Source organism: Neoarius graeffei, chromosome 5, assembly GCF_027579695.1.
Source record: "Neoarius graeffei isolate fNeoGra1 chromosome 5, fNeoGra1.pri, whole genome shotgun sequence".
In the NCBI taxonomy this organism is placed as follows: domain Eukaryota; kingdom Metazoa; phylum Chordata; class Actinopteri; order Siluriformes; family Ariidae; genus Neoarius; species Neoarius graeffei.
The window spans coordinates 70,017,285-70,039,016 of record NC_083573.1 but is presented as its reverse complement, the minus strand read 5'-3'; the positions used below and the strand labels follow the sequence as shown (position 1 = coordinate 70,039,016).

At 39.7% G+C, this 21,732-nt stretch overlaps 1 protein-coding gene across 1 annotated transcript; it reads left to right on the top strand.

The window, feature by feature from the left end:
• The first annotated feature begins 458 nt into the window (after nt 1-458).
• On the top strand, nt 459-14,035 carry LOC132887020 (tyrosyl-DNA phosphodiesterase 2). Its single transcript, XM_060922318.1, has 7 exons — nt 459-539; nt 1,508-1,590; nt 2,604-3,128; nt 7,031-7,122; nt 7,202-7,320; nt 11,685-11,855; nt 12,014-14,035. The coding sequence occupies exons 2-7, from the start codon at nt 1,562-1,564 to the stop codon at nt 12,302-12,304; spliced, it is 1,227 nt and encodes a 408-aa protein (XP_060778301.1). The 5' UTR covers nt 459-539; nt 1,508-1,561; the 3' UTR covers nt 12,305-14,035.
• The last annotated feature ends 7,697 nt before the right edge of the window (nt 14,036-21,732 follow it).

The following is a 21,732-nucleotide window of genomic DNA, read 5'->3' as shown; positions in this document are numbered from 1 at the left end:
GTCTTTGGACTGTGGGGGAAACCGGAGCACCCGGAGGAAACCCACACAGACACGGGGAGAACATGCAAACTCCGCACAGAAAGGCCCTCGCCGGCCGCTGGGCTCGAACCCAGACCTTCTTGCTGTGAGGCGACAGCGCTAACCACTACACCACCGTGCCACCCCAAACAAACAACCCAAGATTATAAATGATTTCTTGGACCCCTAATATGTTCTGTAGGTGAAACATTCAGGAATTAAAAATATATGGCTCTAATTAAGGGTAAAATATTATTGTACACACTTAATAACTAGATTACCCGTGAATTTTATGGTTGAAGGGGTCCCTGACTTTCCTGCTCTAATCAACACAGCACTGTTTTCGGTTGTGTCCCGCTGTGACCGTGTGCACTGTAGCGCCCTCTACTGGTATCCTGGCTCTAGTGTTTGTTGTCTAAAACTGGAAGCGAAACCATAGACGTAACCCAGTTTCAGGAAATCGAAAGACAGGACGCGCACACACACACAGTCCATCTACGTTGTGCAGTGTGAGAGATCAGGTAAGGCAGTTCTTCTTATAATAAGTAGGCTATACTTAATATATCTGTACTGTGTAGATTTCGAAAATACCACTTACAGTACTGTCCAAACAAACACTACTAGTGTTATTTAAACACTAATAAAGAATAGTTAATTATAGATATGATGAGGCGGCACGGTGGTGTAGTGGTTAGCGCTGTCGCCTCACAGCAAGAAGATCCGGGTTCGAGCCCCGTGGCCGGCGAGGGCCTTTCTGTGTGGAGTTTGCATGTTCTCCCCGTGTCCGCGTGGGTTTCCTCCGGGTGCTCCGGTTTCCCCCACAGTCCAAAGACATGCAGGTTAGGTTAACTGGCGACTCTAAATTGAGCGTAGGTGTGAATGTGAGTGTGAATGGTTGTCTGTGTCTATGTGTCAGCCCTGTGATGACCTGGCGACTTGTCCAGGGTGTACCCCGCCTTTCGCCCGTAGTCAGCTGGGATAGGCTCCAGCTTGCCTGCGACCCTGTAGAAGGATAAAGCGGCTAGAGATAATGAGATGAGATATGATGAGTTAACTAACCTTGGGGTTTTGTATCCCTGTTGCCCAAAATGCATTCAAGTAGAATTTCTTCTTCTTCAATTTTTTTATTTTTAATTTATTTTTTAGAAGATTATAACTTTTTATCAGTCCTTAAGTGTGGGTGTGTCCAAATTCCAGGCTCAGCTTAGTTTCAAGAAACAGAAACAGAAAGGTTAGTATAACACTCTTGTTGTAGAAATAATACATTTATAAATACTCTTATCAAATTTCATAAATGTGGATGTAGGGGGAGGAAGCCATAGTCCTGATAGCCCATTTATATCAGCCATATATATAATGTGTTATTTTAGTATACATTTATACTCATATAACTTGTGTAATATTGGAATTTCCCCATTGTGGGATAATAAAGGTCTTCTTATCTTATGTGTATTAGACTTTTATTTGTCTAGTCTTTTCTCATATCCAGGGACATTTGAACTTATCCTTTACTTCAGTAAAGTCTTCACATATCTGTCTGAGAATGGAGGACAAGCAAAACCATGAACAAAGGTAAAGATTCATTTTTTTTCTTAGTTATCTCTGTACAATATGGATTTGGTTGCACTGATTTACATACAGTCCCAGTCAAAAGTTTGGACACATGTACTCATTCATGTTTTTTTTTTCTTTCTGTATTTTGACTACATTGTAGAACAATACTGAAGACAAAAACTATGAAATAACATATGGAACATAGATGGAATTATGTTATCAGTCAAAAAGTTTGGACACACCTTCTAATTCAATAGATTTTCGTTATTTTTATTCATTAAAAGACACTTCATGTCTTCAAGTAATGATGGATGTTGTTTCTCTTTACTTAGTTGAGTGATTCTTGACATAATTAGGATTACTACAGTAATGGACTAGGGCTGTTTACTGTGTTTTTATTATTATTTACTATTTACTGTTTGATCTCAAATGCATTAAGAAGGCAAGAAATTACACTAATTAACCTTTGATGAGGGGCACCTGTTAATTGAATAACGTTAGTGTTAATTAGTGCAATTTCTTGCCTTCTTAATGTGTCTGAGATCAAACAGTAAACAGTAAATAATAAAAAATACAGTAAATAGCCCTTTTCCACAACTGTAGTAATCCATATTCTGTCAAGAACCACTCAACTAAGTAAAAAGAAATGACTTCATTACTTTAAGACGTGCAGTGTCTTTTAATTAACAAAAATAAAGAAAAAAACATTGAATTGGAAGATGTGTCCAAACTTTGGACTGTAAGAACATAGATTAGATTAGATTAGATTAGATTAGATTAGATTAGATTAGATTAGATTAGATTAGATAAAACTTTATTGATCCCTTTGGAAGGGTTCCCTCAGGGAAATTAAGAACATATGAAATATGGTTGCTTCTGTCACTGGATGACTGTATTTAGAGGTTTAATAAAAAACTCAGTAATGCACAATTAAAAGTGAGGATTTAGGTTTATAGAGTTTATTTATTTTAAGAGAATACAAGAATTTACATTGACCAAGACACTTGTTTATTGCTTGTATTTCTTTACAGTCTTCCGTCCACGGAAAATCCAGCAGGGGGCGACAAAGACAATAAAACTCCTCAAGCTGGCCAAACTCAGGGAAAAGCTGTCAAGAAGAAAAAACGTGTGAGACATAAGCAGAGGGCAGAACGGGCATCATCTGATAAAATTGATACACAACATAACACTTCTCATCAGCCATCTAGCAAAGAAACACAGTGCTTACAACCCCAGTACGTGTCGACTCAAACCTGTGAGCGGTCGACCCAGACGGAGACTCCTGAAACCATGTCCCAGAACCAGGCTACTCAAACTCTTTCAGTCGAATGCATTCACACACAGTCTACTGAATCAAAATCAACCCAGACGAAACCTGCCAGGCTGTCATATAAACAGCTGTATGAAGGTCAGATATCTGTAAATGAAGGCCAGGACTGTGCTCCTGACCAGAGCAGAAACCCAGAGCAGCTCACTGTGCTCACCTGGAACATAGACGGCCTGGATCCTGAAGATATCAAAGAAAGGGTCCCAAGCCTATTGTTTCATTTAGGAAAGTGAGTGTTGTTTTCTCAGTATATCTGGCTTAAGTATTTACTGTAAATGAATTTCACCTATTGCTGATGTCTAATTTTGTAAATCTTGAAGCAAAGTTCAATCTATAACCAGCTAAAGTTCATTCTTGGCTTTGTGCCAATAGATTATCTTTAAATGTAAGTAAAAAGTATAAATATAAATAGTGTTCCAATTAAACAGAAAACAAACAAACAAGTAAAGTAGTACCTCGGCCTATTGATTCTCATTTGAATTGGAAAGCTCATGTTACAGAATTATGTGAAAAATTTTCTAGATGTATGGGTACGGTATTCTAACTAAAATAAGATATTTTGTTCACATATTAGTCAGTCTATATTATTTTTATATTTATTCTTTCTTATTATATGGCATAATTGTCTGGGGCAACACATATACCAGTCAAAAGTTTGGAAACACCTCTAATTCAGTGGTTTTTCATTATTTTAAAATTTTCTGAATTGTAGATTAATACTAAAGTCATCGACATTATGAAGAAATATATATGGAATTATTTAGTAAACAAAAAAGTGTTAATCAAACCAGAATATATGTTTTATATTTTAGATTCTTCAAAGTAGGCACCTTTTGCTTAGATGACAGCTTTGCACATCTTGGCATTTTCTCAGTCAGCTTTACGAGGTAGTCACCTGGAATGGCTTTCAGTTTACGCTGTGCCTTGTCAAGAGTTAATTTCTTGAATTTCTTGACCTCTTAATGTGTTTGAGACCATCAGTTGTGTTGTGAAGAGGTAGAGTTGGTATACAGTGAATGGCCCTATTTGAGTACTGTTCTAATCCATATTATCCCAAGAACTACTCAACTAAGTAAAGAAAAACGACAGTCCATCATTACTTTAAGAAATGAAGGTCAGTCAGTCCAAAAAGGTTTGGGATGAGTTGGACCGCAGAGTGAAGGCAAAGCAGCCAACGAGTCCTCAGCACCTCTGGGAACTCCTTCAAGACTGTTGGAAAACCATTTCGAGTGATGACCTCATGAAGCTGATTGAGAGAATGTCAAGAGTGTGCAAAGCTGTAATCAAAGCAAAAGGTGCCTACTTTGAAGAATCTAAAATCTAAAACATATTTTGGTTTGATTTACATTTTAAAGTTTACTAAATGATTCCTTACGTGTTGCTGCATAGTCTGGATGACTTCAGTATTAATTTAATATGTAGGAAAACAAATTAAAAAAAATAAAAACATCGAATTTGAAGGTGTTTCCAAACTTTTGACTGGTACTGTAAATCCAATATTCAATCAATTTTGATCCTTCAGAAAAAAGCCGTGAGAATGATCACCTTTTCTAATTGAGATCAGCACTCTTTGTCTCTATTTAAAAAGCTAGATATATTGTAATCGCATGATATTATATCCAGGGGGCTGCAAAAGTAGGTATACAGTAATGAAAAACAAAACATTCACACAAAACGTTAGTATTAAATGAAACCTAGCACCACTATTATAATACTGGTAATACTGGAATAATCCCTACTGTATACCTACGTTTGCAGCGCCCTGTATATCCAAAATGCTTATTTCATGTACCAGTTTTACCACAACTGTCTACCAGTAGTGTTTAATTTTTTTTTTTTTTTAAGAAGACCTCAACAGTTGACTTTTATAGTACTAGATGAGCAATTATGTCATCTTTCTATCTTCCTAAAGTTAGGACAAATTATGGCAAATTTAGTATTTGATTTTTAGGCCCGTAAATTTAGAATGAAATTGATGAAAACTAGAAATCTTGGTCATAATTTTCCTTTAAATCAAAAATAGCATTATTTCGTTTTACTGAGTTCTTTTTGCTTTTCTGTCCTGTGGCTTTTTGTTTTGTTGCCTGCTTTGTTTTCATCTGTAACCTTAGTTTTTTACTTGGTGTCTGTGTTTGTTGTTGATGTTTGTTTGTTTTTTCCTACTTGCCTTCTGCCAAAATGCTGTTTTCAATAATAACTTTTTTTTTCTTATTTGTCAATCCCACCCAGCTTAGTTTAGCCTGCTGTTTATTCTGGGTAGCATATACAGTGGTGCTTGAAAGTCTGTGAACCCCTTAGAATTTTCTATATTTCTGCATAAATATGACCTAAAACATCATCAGATTTTCACACAAGTCCTTAAAGTTGATAAAGAGAACCCAGTTAAACAAATGAGACAAAAATATTATACTTGGTCATTTATTTATTGAGGAAAATGATCCAATATTACATATCTGTGAGTGGCAAAAGTATGTGACCCTTTGCTTTCAGTATCTGGTGTGACCCCCTTGTGCAGCATTAACTGCAACTAAACGTTTGCGGTAACTGTTGATCAGTCCTGCACACCGGCTTGGAGGAATTTTAGCCCATTCCTCCGTACAGAACAGCTTCAACTCTGGGATGTTGGTGGGTTTCCTCACATGAACTGCTCGCTTCAGGTCCTCCCACAACATTTCCATTGGATTAAGGTCAGGACTTTCACTTGGCCATTCCAAAACATTAACTTTATCCCTCTTTAACCATTCTTTGGTAGAACGACTTGTGTGCTTAGGGTTGTTGTCTTGCTGCATGATCCACCTTCTCTTGATATTCAGTTCATGGACAGATGTCATGACATTTTCCTTTAGAATTTGCTGGTATAATTCAGAATTCATTGTTCCATCAATGATGGCAAGTCGTCCTGGCCCAGATGCAGTAAAACAGGCCCAAACCATGATACTGCCACCACCATGTTTCACAGATGGGATAAGGTTCTGATGCTGGAATGCAGTGCTTTCCTTTCCCCAAACATAACCCTTCTCATTTAAACCAAAAAGTTCTATTTTGGTCTCATCCGTCCACAAAACATTTTTCCAATAACCTTCTGGCTTGTCCACGTGATCTTTTGCAAACTGCAGACGAGCAGCAATGTTCTTTTTGGAGAGCAGTGGCTTTCCCCTTGCAACCCTGCCATGCACACCATTGTTGTTCAGTGTTCTCCTGATGGTGGACTCATGAACCTTAACATTAGCCAGTGTGAGAGTGGCCTTCAGTTGCTTAGAAGTTACCCTGGGGTCTTTTGTGACCTCGCCAACTATTACACGCCTTGCTTTTGGAGTGATCTTTGCTGGTTGACCACTCCTGGGGAGGGTAACAATGGCCTTGTATTTCCTCCATTTGTACACAATCTGTCTGACTGTGGATTGGTGGAGTCCAAACTCTTTAGAGATGGTTTTGTAACCTTTTCCAGCCTGATGAGCATCAACAACGCTTTTTCTGAGGTCCTCAAAAATCTCCTTTGTTCGTGGCATGATACACTTCCACAAACATGTGTTGTGAAGATCAGACTTTGATAGATCCCTGTTCTTTAAATAAAACAGGGTGCCCACTCACACCTGATCGTCATCCCATTGATTGAAAACACCTGACTCTAATTTCACCTTTAAATTTACTGCTAATCCTAGAGGTTCACATACTTTTGCCACTCACAGATATGTAATATTGGATCATTTTCCTCAATAAATAAATGACCAAGTATAATATTTTTGTCTCATTTGTTTAACTGGGTTCTCTTTATCTACTTTTAGGACTTGTGTGAAAATCTGATGATGTTTTAGGTCATATTTATGCAGAAATATAGAAAATTCTAAAGGGTTCACAAACTTTCAAGCACCACTGTACCTAATAAAATATTATTGTATTATATTTATAATGCTGTTAGATGCTGTTAGTAGGTATGAAATAAAGACATTATTATTATTATTATTATTATTATTATTATTATTATTATTATTATTATTATTATTATTATTATGTGAATTCAGATAACTGCACTCACATCAGTGTCATCCACTGACTTTTTTTCAGAGGATGGTCATATAAATATAAAGAGTAAATGGTCATATAAATGTTAGTGCTTTTCCTCTTTTTAAGGTATCGTGCAGATGTTGTCTTACTGCAAGAGCTTGTCTCACCTTACTTGACAATTTTAAAAGAGATTATGACAGATTATGAGTTTTTGCCAGGTGAGTCTCTTTTTTGCATTCATGAAATGTCTACGTGATATACAAGTCATTTTAATGACTGATGAAATTTGCTTTCTAGGCAGTGAAGATGGCTATTTTACTGGAATACTGCTTAGAAAGTGCAGAATTGAATTAGTTCAGAGCAACATTGTGAAATATCCAACTACAGAAATGGGGAGGAATCTGTTAATGGCTGAGGTGAGCCCCCAATTGTGCTATTTTTACTGGCCAACGTATACAATATGTTTTCTTTTACATGCTGCACATCAGTTTTACCTGTATTCTCTTGAGCTATTTCATAAGGTTGCACTCATTAGTGGGTTTGAAACACAATTTCTTAAGAGATATGAGGCATTTTTAAAATAGTGTTTCAATGCATCAGTGCAACATAGGTACACTATCAGAAATAGGCGTATAGTAGGAATCAATTTCTGTCCCCCAAGGTACAATATACACTATGTACCCCCTAGGGCTCATCATTGGACCTCAAGGTAACTATGTGTAGCTTTTCAGGGCCAAAAGGATACATACATGTTCCCCAACAGTATTTAAAGGGTACAAATAAGTACCTTAGAGGCTACTGCCCCAGTGACAAGCCATTGTACCCCTAAAGGTACAATAATGTACTTTATTTTCTGAGAGTGTATGTGAGAACTGTATCCAGAATTAACAGGGAAAAAAAAACTCAAACAATGTTTGTCATACCTTTAACCATAGTTGTAACCCCTTACAGTCTCTACTTAGTGTATAGTTATCTCTTTAAAACACATTATTCAGTAAATTTTTTGAATTATTCCATGAAACTAACAGAAAAAAGGATGCAGTTAGGTGAGTGATCCAAGAGCTTGCTAATTAATAAAGCCTTAAAGTGCATATTCTGGACCAATTTCGTTTTTTTTTAAATATGAAAGTATGTCCCTTTACACACTCATCCAGAAGGGTAATTTTGCACAAGGCCATCTGTCTACAGCAGAAAAAAATAAAATAACAAAACGCGTCTGGAAAAATCTAAAGGGAGTCTGGAGCCAGATTCGTGACGTCACCTGCGGAAGCGCCAGCAGGCTGCGCAAGCTTGCACAGTTTCAGTGCACAGCCCGTGTAGACCAAGCGCTCCCATTTCTCTCTCATTGTCCGGTCTTTTGGGAAACGATGAGTACTAATCCCATCATGATTGGTGTTGCTACACCCTCCTACGATACATCTGTTAACCATTTTAATAATTACGTGATAACGTTGAAGAAATTTGCAGAAAACCACCAGGTTGTTTTCTCATAAACAAACCAGTGCTGATGTAGGATTCAGAGGGAGCCGTCCCGCACGTGACATCACGAAAATCAATGTTTGCCGGGAAATCCAAATGCCAATTTTTTTCAGAGGCGGACCAATTCACCTCAAATGGCTTAATTTCAACGGAATTTTTCTGGTATTGCGCAAGGTAAAAAAATTGCACAAAATGCAAAATGTGACAGATATTTGACTAAAGTTTAATATAAAATAGGAGAATTACATTGATCTTGCTCCTGAATTTACCCGTGATATGCACTTTAAAGTGTAATTACACCCTAAAACATTTTAATGGAACTCCTCGCACACAACAGAGCCCAATACTTAAGAGAATATGGTAATGCATTGATCTGATTTTTGATGGCTCGATTATATGACGTTCATACGTACGAATGATGAACATGTACCTCCCCAGGCAACCTGACCATAAGTGCAAGGCAACGTACTGTATCTTATAAACATTTGACCACCGGACAACAAAATTTGCATCTTTATTTACATAAGATAGATGGGTTTTTATCCAGCACTTATTTTTAATTTGCTTTTTTTAAAAAAATGTGGGATTACTTCCTAACACATTTTATGGAAAATATTCTCAACAGTTTCATATAAAACTAGTTAAAACAGCTTTATTAGTCCACCAGCTTGTTGGACAATTGACGTTTTCTGTCATGTAAGGGTGATAGATGGATGTAAGTGCAGGAAGAGTTTTATTGAAAGCACGCAAACAGATCCAAATCACAGACGAAGGCAGAGTTGAAAAGCAGGCAGTAGTTGAGTGAGGCACAGACAGGATATCAGAGGTAATACAATACACACAATCCAAAAAACCAAACAGGGTCAAAACTAGAAAAGCGACACAAAATATCAGGCTTTTGCAAAGTCTGTGTTACTGAGAGTCCTTATATGTATGCGCTGTGATTGCACTCTAATCAGGAACAGGTGCATGGTAATTAGTCCTAATGGCATGCGTGCACTTTGCAATCTACGGCTGCGTGCTCCGAGCTCCAATGTGTATGGATATGAAAGATGTAACCAGACAACTGTTCGACATATCACGTTTGATATTGGATCGTGACTATATAGTAATGATGTAAAGTGAAAGCACTGGTTCACTGCTGTCCACCAGGCACCCAGCAGAGCACACCATAATAAATGTCGTGGTGTTTCTGGCTCATGGCATGCGGGGTCAAAGAAAGGAATAAATATGCATTCGCAACTGCGATGTGCAACTCATTATTGGTATCTCTGTCACAAGACAATGCAGCAATTTATTGACGTGAAATACACGACACTACACAATTTGATGGTTCATATGCTCTAATATTATTATTCTATTCAGGTTGATTTTATGCCCTGCAAATATTTTGCTCATACACTCATCAGGAGCTCTGCTTTTAGGCAGTGACTAAATATCTATATTAGCTCAACAACTGAAATTAAGCCCATGTTTACATTAGACCGTATCAGCGGATCATCAGATTAACGTTTTTAAAACGATTAGTGTGCACACAGCAACACCAATACACGATTTGCGTGCACACAGCAACACCAATACACGGATACGCTCAGCTCCGCAGGCATCCTGCGCTCCAAATCACTCCGCCCTGAACAGCGAGTGCCCTCTGGAGGGTGCGCACTCCGGCCCTGCGCAGCTCACACAGCACGCGAGTGAAGTGCACAAGCTGTGATTCGGGACTGAGCCGCTGTGTGTGTGATCCCAGCGCATATCACTTACCACTTGCAAGCGGAAGGATGGCAAGCCTAAAGACAATCATAACTACACAATGGGCAGTATTTGCATCAGTATTTACAGTATTTTCATACTTTTATACTCTTTAATGAAAGGTGATACAAGGCGGAAGTCCGCGCCGTTTTTCAGCAGTCGCGTCACATGACCAACGCCAGCGAATCAGGAAGGTGGATGTCACAGTGACGTTGTCCAATGAGATGCCAGCTAGAGCTCAGCACAGCGTATCCGCGTATTCTCAATGTTTACACAGCACCGGAGCTGACACGATCTGGATTGAATACGTGGACGCTGGCGGATTCCCGTTTCCCGGCGTTTCCAGGCAGTTTAATGTAAACGGACAGTGCATCCGCAAAGAAAACGAGACAGATACGGTCTAATGTAAACTTGGCCTAAGTGCTTTGTAAGGATAGCTCACATTAGACTTGCTAAATTATAGTGCACCCTTCCAAACTGTTAAAATAATTCAATTTTAAACTAATTAGTAGTTCTGCCTCCGTAGTGCCCCTCTTGTCAACTCTTCTACAATTATATTTACGGACGATTTATAATGCCATACAAGAACTGAAACATCACATTATGCAAATCAGTTGAGCAATGGTACAGTCCTCCAGTGTCCCTCCTCATGCTGCACTACTATATAAGCTTGTAAGTGTTGAACAGTGGAGGCGTTTGGAGAGTGTGTGGAGGTTTTTGGATGATAAATGATTTATTACAATAAATATGCCAACATATGGAATAATGCTTTTATGAACAGATAGGAAGAGAATATTTTTGCCCATTTTAGTACCATGGAATCTTACTGACATGAATAATAATCTGTTGTGTACATGTGAAAGCTCTGGTAAAGCTTGGAGATTTCTCTGCAGCAGGACATTTTTGCTTGGTGACAAGTTTGTACAGCATCCATGAGCAATGATATATTGGGATATGTTGGGACAAGAATATTTAGTCATCAAGGTAATGTCAGTAGCACTATAGCTGTAGGTATTGTTGTTAGTCTGCTAAGGAGCTCTTACTCCACAGGTGTGCTTGTGGTTGGTGTACAAACTTGTCGCTAAGGGAATAACGTCTGTTCCAGTGCCATAACATTGCTTGACTGATTTTGCATTTCAGTAGATGAGTGGCATGGCACATCATAATTGCCTGGCATAGAATCAGAGGGGTACTATAGATTGACATGATTTATTGTGACAAAGCAATTCATTTCAGTTTTTAACAACAAATGTTTTGGCATCATTAGTGTAATTACTCTGTAAGCAAACAAAATGTAGGGGTTTGTGAGATTGTAGGTGACATTTGGCAAATGGCATGTCATTCTGAACTTTGCTGTTTTGTTTGTACTGATCTCACTGTAATAAAAGTTGTAATTTAGCTTGCAACAGAACACTCCCTGTCAAAAGAAAACAATTATATTTATAGAAAGGGGTTCAGGTGGAACAGTTATTTACCTCTGCTGTGTTCCCAAGATGGCCCTTATCTCTCTTTCTCTCTCCCTGTGTGTGTGTGTGTGTGTGTGTTTGTCCAGGTAAACTTCTCAGGCCATCAGCTTTGTTTCATGACCTCTCACTTGGAGAGCTTAAAGGCCAGCTCACAGGAACGCCTGAACCAGCTGCGCAGGGTCTGGAAGAGGATGAGGGAGGCACCAGACAGCCAGACGGTCATATTTGGAGGAGACACCAACCTGAGAGACTGGGAGGTGTGTGTGTGTGTGCGGGGTGCGCATGCAGTTGTGTCTGGATGTCTAGTTTTTAAACTGCACCATAATGACATGATGTTCTAATGTCCTGTTTGTAATGTTTGTAACTTGATGTATCTGAACCTGGTATGTGTTGACTTGCTTGTATTGTGCATTAGATGAAGAAGTTAGGAGGTCTCCCTGATGGCATTACAGATGTATGGGAGATGCTCGGAGAGCCAGAGGACTGCAAGTACACCTGGGACACTGTCAATAATAATAACAAAGACCTCCCATTCTCTGCAAGACTGCGTTTCGACCGTGTTTACATGCGAGCAGCGAGAGAAGGCGCTCAGCTACAGCCAGACACTATGACACTGGTGGGCCTGAAGAGACTGACATGTGGTCGTTTCACCAGTGATCACTGGGGCATTCTTTGCACATTCTCTTTTGAGTCTTCTGCAGAGTAGTACCTAGTTATATTCTGTCCTTTTTACCTATCTGGTACTCATACTCTCGAGTTCCGAATAACCGTGCATGCACGGCTATTTATTTTTGCGAAAAATTCCCGCCTGCACGGTCTTATTCGGGCCTACACGCTTATTCTATTTGTCAATACAAGCACGTGTGACGAATGAGCGAAAATAACGCCTGAACACAGACGACTCACTACGCACATGCACAGACACAACGAAGCACCGCCGATGCACCAACAACACTGCCAGTGGTAAACAATGGTATCTATGATCGATTTCAATCCACCGAAAATTGACATGAATTTCACCCATCTAGTTCCATAAGGTAGCATATTCTTGAGATATAATAGCATAGAAGTGAATTACAATGCAATTTTTACAAGTAATTAAATACTTATGCCAGCGGTTCAATATTGCTGGCCCTTTTCGGGTCCTGAAGATTCCATAGACCATAATCACGGAAATGGCCGGGAAGCGACAGTCATTGAAAGAGAGATATTCTTAAATGAATTGTAATTTGTAAAAGGAGTGGTAAAATCTTATGAAATAATAAGTGCAATAATGCACAGATATTTGAATTATACATGATTAATAGAACCATGCTGGAGTGCAGTGACAACAATTAATCAACTATACATGTAAACTTTCTAGTTTTAAGTATTTTATGCTAGCAACATTCTCAAACGGCATGATGTGTGCCGACTAAAAACAGTGTGTATGTCCATTGGCTATGTACATATATTTTGTAGTGCATATCTGCACACAGAATAGTCCCAATCAGTGATGTACGGGGGATCCGGAGACAATTTTTTGACATGGTCATGTCAAAAAATTTTCTCCAAATCCCCCATACATCACTGATTGGGACTAAACACAGAAGTGAAGTAATAAAGCATTAAGATATAGCCTTTTTCCTTAAGTCATATTGTATTAATTGGAATTAAGAGGCGTTTGTATCTATTGGCTGATCATCCCTTCATATTCTAATTGTGATATTGTTGAAGAATCGGATGAAGACTTAACGGTTCATGCTCTTTCACCTGCTGGATTCAAATGGTGCAATAAAGTCTTCCTCTGCCTCTGTAATAGAATTTTGACATTTTTAAATTAGAATTTTGATGTTTTAAGACCTTAAATAAAGGTAAATTAAAGCAATTTGCATACTTGAGTTTCTCAAGCAAAAGTACTCTACTAGTATCCAGATATTCTTTTTGTTTTAGATAAAAAGAACACGAACAAGAAATTTTGACAGCCATGATATGATTTGTCTGTTTACTGAATTGATATTTGGTCTCCAAGATCTGTTCAGCATAATTTTCTAGACTACAAGTGTGCTTATCGCTTATTATATTTGTCCTAATGTGCCATCCTATACTCTTATTCCCAACTGCACTATTATTCGAAACTCGAGAATTTTCCGGCCTGCATGCTTATTTCCACCCTACACTCTTATTAATTTTTGCCCATTTTGCCGCCTTACACTCTTATTCCCAACTGCGCTATTATTCGGAACTCGAGAGTACTCAGGCAACAGAATATCTTAAATCCAGTTTATTAACTCCACACGTGTTCACATTACATTCTCATAAGACACTTCTCTCTAAGTGCAGCAGCAACATATGTCTATGTGGGAACATATACAGAAAACATTCTTTCCATCCTTTCTCTCTTTTTTTCAGAACAATCATAACAACTCAATGCTGTCTTTGTATTTCATTGCTATTAAAGACCAGAAAAAAAATCTCACATCTTTTCTCTTTTTCTTACCACAGCAAAGTTCGAGTAACTCAACATTTGCTTTGTAACTCACTGAAACTACAAAGAAAAAAATCTTCTTGCAAAAAAGATTTTTGAATCACTTCTTAATAAAAGACAACGAAGGTATTGTACTTTTCCATGAGGTACAACTCATTTAACATTGACTCTGAGGATTGTACATTCATATCAACATTGTCAGTATTTCCAACATATTTTTTTTCCTTCTTTTTTCCCAAAGACACTTTGTCTCTTCCCCAAAACTCCCCTAGTGTTCCACAGTAATTCATTTGTTAAGTCACAAAGTCTTGGTAGTGTTGTGGCTTTACCACAGTGCGACCAGCTCTGGTGGTAACAGGTGAGTGCTTGACATCAGTATCTGTGGTTGTGTTTGTCTCTGTGAGAGTGTGTGGTGGGATAATCTCTGAGTGTGTAGAATCAGTGTCTATGTCAGTGTACTCACTGGAGCTCAGTCCTTGAGCACATCGGAGGTGTCTCCAGTTTCTACACCATCAGAATGTAACTGGACGTCATAGGACCTAGCAACAACCTGCCTCAGTATCCAGCCTTTTCTCCAGACAGTATGGGGGTCGAGTGGCTGTATTCTTACACGGTCACCCAGTTGCAGTGTGTCTTGGTCTTTAGTTGATCTGTCGTAATAGGCACCCTGATGTTGCTGATTGGTTTTCAGTCCCTGCTGCGCCCGTTTGACTTTTGGCTGTAGAAAAGCCAAAAGACGGTCATTGTCCACTGTCTGCTTCTGTTTGCTTTTGTTGGCTGTAGCATTCTGGTGCTGTGGCTGAGAAGTCTCTGTGCTGGACTGCTGATGGTGTTTTGTGGTGGTCGAGAAGTACAAGATAGGACTCCTGTCCAGCAGTTTTGGCTTTTATCAGGAGTCTCTTTGCAATCATAGCAGCTGATTCTGTCTTGCCATTGCTCTGCACGTGGCCCGGTGATCAGGTCTTATGCTGGAGTTCCCACAGTTGGCTGAATCTTTGAATTCTTGAGATGTGTATTGTGGTCTTTTGTCTGAGATATTGTCTGTGTGCGAAATGGGCTTTCAGTTTCTTTATCATGGTTGTGGATTTTGTGTCTGAAAGATAGTCGATTTCCCAAATGTTTGAATAGTAACCTACAGTGATGAGGTAATCCCCGTTGTCAAATGAAAACAGCTCTGGACTCAGCTTGACCCAAGGTCTGTTGCGCATTTCATGTGAGATCAGTGTTTCTTTCTGTTGTTTATTGTCCACTGAATTGCAGATGTCACACTTGGCTATGTGCGTCATTCATGCCCTGCCACTAAACACACTCTCTAGCCCTTCATAGGCATCCTTCTACACCAAGGTGAGAGAAGTGTATGTGGTGAATAATCTCTCTCCTCAGTGCATCAGGTATGATAACACGTCCACTTCTGAACACTATTCCCTCTTCGGAGCTAAGCTTGTCCTGGAATGAGAAGTACAGTGGTGCTTGAAAGTTTGTGAACCCTTTAGAATTTTCTATATTTCTGCATAAATATGACCTAAAACATCATCAGATTTTCACACAAGTCCTAAAAGTAGATAAAAAGAACTCAGTTAAACAAATGAGACAAAAAAAATTATACTTGGTCATTTATTTATTGAGGAAAATGATCCTATATTACATATCTGTGAGTGGCAAAAGTATGTGAACCTCTAGGATTAGCGGTTAATTTGAAGGTGAAATTAGAGTCAGGTGTTTTCAATCAATGGGATGACAATCAGGTGTGAGTGGGCACCCTGTTTTATTTAAAGAACAGGAATCTATCAAAGTCTGATCTTCACAACACATGTTTGTGGAAGTGTATCATGGCACGAACAAAGGAGATTTCTGAGGACCTCAGAAAAAGCATTGTTGATGCTCATCAGGCTGGAAAAGGTTACAAAACCATCTCTAAAGACTTTGGACTTCACCAATCCACAGTCAGACATATTGTGTACAAATGGAGGAAATTCAAGACCATTGTTACCCTCCCCAGGAGTGGTCAACCAACAAAGATCACTCCAAGAGCAAGGCGTGTAATAGTCGGTGAGGTCACAAAGGACCCCAGGGTAACTTCTAAGCAACTGAAGGCCTTTCTCACATTGGCTAATGTTAATGTTTATGAGTTCACCATCAGGAGAACATTGAACAACAATGGTGTGCATGGCAGTGTTGCAAGGAGAAAGCCACTGCTCTCCAAAAAGAACATTGCTGCTCGTCTGCAGTTTGCTAAAGATCACGTGGACAAGCCAGAAGGCTATTGGAAAACTGTTTTGTGGACGGATGAGACCAAAATAGAACTTTTTGGTTTAAATGAGAAGCGTTATGTTTGGAGAAAGGAAAACACTGCATTCCAGCATAAGAACCTTATCCCATCTGTGAAATATGGTGGTGGTAGTATCATGGTTTGGCCTGTTTTGCTGCATCTGGGCCAGGACGGCTTGCCATCATTGATGGAACAATGAATTCTGAATTATACCAGCAAATTTGAAAGGAAAATGTCAGGACATCTGTCCATGAACTGAATATCAAGAGAAGGTGGGTCATGCAGCAAGACAATGACCCTAAGCACACAAGTCGTTCTACCAAGGAATGGTTAAAGAAGAATAAAGTTAATGTCTTCGATTGGCCAAGTCAAAGTCCTGACCTTAATCCAATTGAAATGTTGTGGAAGGACCTGAAGCGAGCAGTTCATGTGAGGAAACCCACCAACATCCCAGAGTTTGAAGCTGTTCTGTATGGAGGAATGGGATAAAATTCCTCCAAGCCGGTGTGCAGGACTGATCAACAGTTACTGGAAACGTTTAGTTGGAGTTATTGCTGCACAAGGGGGTCACACCAGATACTGAAAGCAAAGGTTCACATGCTTTTACCACTCACAGATATGTAATATTGGATCATTTTCCTCAATAAATAAATGACCAAGTACAGGTAGTCATCGACTTACGACTGCGTTTGGTTACGACTGACCGGTCGTAAACTGATCTGGTCGTAAGTTGGCCTACGTTAAATGAAAGTAAGTATATTGTGATGTGTAATGATATTGTAATCATCTTAAAGTCTTATTTTATCAACATTTTCTTATTTCATTACCTTGGCTCATTATTTGGTTTAAGTCAAACACTGCATACTACACTGCGTACAGTACAATTCGTTTAATATGTGCAAAACAAAAAATACGAAATACAGGTGTGAAAAATAGAAAACATTTTAGTTTGAAAGATACCAAAATACAAATGTAAAACATAGCAAAATACAAAACTTAGTGACCGCTGGCATGACTGGTGCTTGGCTGTGGGTCGTCTACATCATCATCAGCTGTTGCAGCGCTCGGGCTGGCGGGAGGATTTGCTCTTTTCATAAACATGGTAAGCCTCGTCTGAATTGTTTGTTTCTTTTTCTCCTCATAAATTTCACGATATGGACGAAGCGCATCATGTACCATCCGTTCAATCCTTGCAAATCGTTCTATGTTTGGGTCCATTGCTTCAAAATATGCAAGGAGTTTATTCAGTTGAGAGAAACCTTCTGATAATCCCTTAGTGGTGAACATCTGTGGTGGCTCGTCTTCTTCTTTCTCCGCTTGTCTTCTTTCTTCTTCTGCCACTCTTTCTTCTTCCAATTCGATCAGCTCTTCATTTGTAAGTTTTCCAGTTAGCCTGTCCTTAAAGGATTTAAATCCCGGCATGCTTTTGGCTTCCTTGTGGATGTAAGTGCGAGCTGGCATCCGTTTCCAAAACAATCCAGTTTCATCCACATTGAAAATCTGCTCACCAATATAACCCTCATCCGTAATTATTTCATCCAGACTTTTGGTAAACTTATGAGCTCCTTCTTCATCTGCACTTGCTGCTTCTCCAGTCACTTGAACATTATGCAGTTCAAATATTTTCTTGAACCTCTTGAAACAACCAGTACTTGCCATGAATTCTTGACTGTAGTCTTCTCTGGCACGTTCCTTCAAAGTCTGAAATAGACTTCTAGCCTGTGTCTGTATGGTAAAAAGGCTTAACGGTGTCCATTTTGCAATTTGATCCTCCATCCAAATGTGCAACAATTTCTCCATTTCATGGATGGGCCCGGTACGTTGCTTCATAATCACTGTTGATCGCATGGGTGCAGAACCTTTCACAGCCTCACAAATTCTTTCTTTGTCCTTCAAAATTGTTGATACAGTAGAGTGGGATAACTTCATATCACATGCGATCGCATTAGCTTCCTTCCCTCCTTCGTGCTGTTTAATCACCATCATTTTTGTGTCCAGCTCAATGGCCTTTCTTGCCTTTTTGGCAGGCTGAGGAGTAGACAAAGACATTTTCCTCTTGGTAGACATCTTGGGGTAGTATTTCGAAAGATACCGTAATTACCAACACAAACGGACACGGGAGAAGTTTACTGTACTAGGATACTGCTCACACTGAGCAGCGTGCGTGGCAAGAGGCTGGATGCTGGGCGATGCCGAGAGCTGGGGCGGAAACTGTCGTACGCTCAGCTAGCTCAGCTGGGAAACACTCGCCAGTCGTAACCAGACGGTCGTAAAGTCGATCGGTCGTAAGTTGCATAGCTCGTAAGTCAACGACTACCTGTATAATATTTTTCATCTCATTTGTTTAACTGGGTTCTCTTTATCTACTTTTAGCACTCGTGTGAAAATCTGATGATGTTTTAGGTCATATCTATGCAGAAATATAGAAAATTCTAAAGGGTTCACAAACTTTCAAGCACCACTGTATGGTCTAATTTCACTTGGTGCCTTTGTCTTTACGTCTGGCCATCCTTGACATATGGTTTTGATGAGAGTCTGTAGTGTTCTATCCTCTTTCGTTGCACAACAAATCACTTTGAGTCTATCTTAAGAGATAGGTACATGTTGCATCATATTCACATTCTCTATTTCAGCTTCCACTGAGCCATGTGATGAACCCTCAGGCAGATATAGTAGGCTCTGCTCAAGGTGTCTGCCAACACCATGTCTTTTCCTGGGACATACACTACATCTACATCATACTTTTGAATTTGCAGCATAATTCTCTGAAGACTTTGAGGTGTACTCAGTAGTGGTTTTCTCACTATATTCTCTAGTGGCTTGTGATGACTCTGAACTGTAACTCTGCGGTCATACGTGTACTGGTGGAATTTCTCCTTGCTGAATACCCTAGTGAAGAACTCCTTCTCTATTTGGGCATAGCCCTGCTCTGTTTGTGTGGGCTCTCTGCTTGCAAATGCTATTGGCTTATCTCTCTGCATGAGTGCCACATCCAAACCTGTGTCTGAGGTGTCACACTGCATGGTTAGTTCTTCATTTGGGTTGTAATACATCAGCACTGGAGCAGTTGAGATGGTCTCCTTCAGCTTGCGGAATGCTTCCTTGTGTTGCATTGTCCTTTTCCACTCACAGCCTTTGTGCATCAGTTGTCTCAACACCTGACAATGGCCTGAGAGACGAGGGCAAAACTTGGCTAGGTAGTTTACTATGCCCAGTAGCCTCTGGACTGCTTTCACATCCATTTGTTTCATGGCACAGACTTTTTCTGGATCTATTTTCAGTCCATCCGCTGTCAGGAAGTGTCCTAGGTACACAGCCTCCTTTTGTCTGAGCTTGAACTTGTCTGCATTTAGTTTAATGTTCTTTTGTCTGCATCTGTTAAGAAAACATCTAAGTTTCTTATCATGATTATGTTCAGCTGCTTCTTATGTCTCACCTTGTCCAGTGATCAGTACATCATACACAATTATGTACAGACCTGGCAGACCAGTGCTTGTGTGAGTTTGCGCTGAAAGACTTCAGGAGCTGGACTTATTCCCATAGGCATTCTCAGCCAATGGTATCTTTCGAATAGGATGGCAAATATTGTCAGGTAGCTGGAGTCCTCATCCAGCTTGACAGGCCAGAAGCCACTTTTGACATCACAATCTGTGAACACTTTGGCTTTGGACAGGTCTGGTAGTATGTTTTCAATAATTGTAGCTAAGGGGAAGTGACTGCGCTTCAGCACCTTGTTCAAGGGTCTGGGGTCAATACATACTCTTGGCTTCCCATTTTGCTTCTGCACAATGACCATTCCATTGATCCAGTCTATGCTACATTCCACAGGCGTGATGCAGATCTCTGTGTTGCAGATCCTGCAGTTCGACCTTCAGTGGTTTCATCATGGTGATTGGGACACGTCTCTTTGACAACTGCACTGGTTTCACAGACTTGGCTATCTCAATTTTATACTCTCCCTCAAGGCAGCCATCACCAGTGAACACATCAGCATACTCTGCTTCTATCTGTCTCATTGTCCACCATCCGCTTACGGGCTTCTCTGAGGTAACAATACTGCCTATTGCATAGATGTTCTCATAGTGCACTTTTATCAGCTTCATGGCCTCACTGGCTTTTTTGCCAAATAGTGGCACAATACAGTCTTTATCCAGCACCTGGAATTCTAACTGGTATAGTTTCTTTTTTTCTTGGGTTTCTTAATTTCAATTTACATTTCCCAGTGGCCTCAGTTTGCTTTTGTTGTACATTACGATCACACTCTTTGTGTCTTCAAGTTGTGTGTTTGGATTGAGCAGATCGATTGGAATTATATTGCAGGTAATGCCACAATCAATCTAGAATTTCACTACATCTTTGCCTAGGAGCATGCCTGCAAAAAGCTGAATGTCTTTCCTTTTGATATTTTCCACTCCACACACATTTTCTGTACCTGTTTCTGTCACATAGAGAATTTCTTCATATTCCTCACTGTTGTGTTGTGCTACACTATGTACATGTTTCTTTTTTCTTTGTTCTTGGCTTTCGCTGCAAAATTGTTCTCTTTTTCACACTTTTTGCACTTCTTACCATACACCGGGCATTTCTGTTTGCTTGTTCTGTGTTTTCCCACAAAACTTGCATTCCACTGTTGCTAGCCTGTCTCTGGCACACTGCCCCTTGCAGTGCATGCGCCTTCTCCACCATTGGTCTGGAGATGGCTTTAATGTTCTTATGAGACAGCTCTGTGGCCCTGCACAACTGTACACGTGTCCAGTGTCATATTCTTTTCATGGAGCAGTCTCTCTCTCATGCCCGTACTGTTACTCCCGCATACAATCCAATCCCAAATGAGCTTGCCTCTTAAAGCTCCAAAACTGCATGTTTTGGCAAGCAGTTTCAGTTCAGTAACATAGCAGTCTATAGTGTCACTAACAGCTTGATTTCTGGGGAGGGAAAAAAACGGTAATGTTCCACCATCTCATTAATGCTCGGATTGCAATGCTCATCAAAATTTCTGATAATGCCCTTCATTTTCCATTCATACTTGTCAGTCTCACCCATCAGCATGTCTAACACACTCCCTGATGCTCTCCCCAGCAAGGTAGCTAAAGAGTTGGACTTTTGTCAACCAATAAGTCCACATACAACAGAAACTCATCCTTCCAGGCCTTCCATGATCTGGAGGAGTTGTTTGAGTTGAGGCACAACTTGTGAGGTGGTTTCAACCCTTCCATTGTCAAGTGGTAGGCTAACGCTAGTCACTAATAATGCTATTGCTAGTCAGGGTCAGGTCACGTCACTAGATAACCATCTCCCCCTTTCTGCAAAACATAAACTTAAAAAAGCGTGTGGTTTGAACTGATAAAACAAGTGCTGCTGCCACCATGTTATATTCTGTCCTTTTTACCCATCTGGT

Bases quoted from the DNA above. Each gene is read 5' to 3' on its own strand.
- LOC132887020 (XM_060922318.1), top strand. From the start codon at position 1,562: ATGGAGGACAAGCAAAACCATGAACAAAG. The intron at 1,591-2,603 runs GTAAAGATTCAT...ATTTCTTTACAG, and splicing joins AAGCAAAACCATGAACAAAG to TCTTCCGTCCACGGAAAATC. The intron at 7,321-11,684 runs GTGAGCCCCCAA...GTGTTTGTCCAG, and splicing joins GGAATCTGTTAATGGCTGAG to GTAAACTTCTCAGGCCATCA.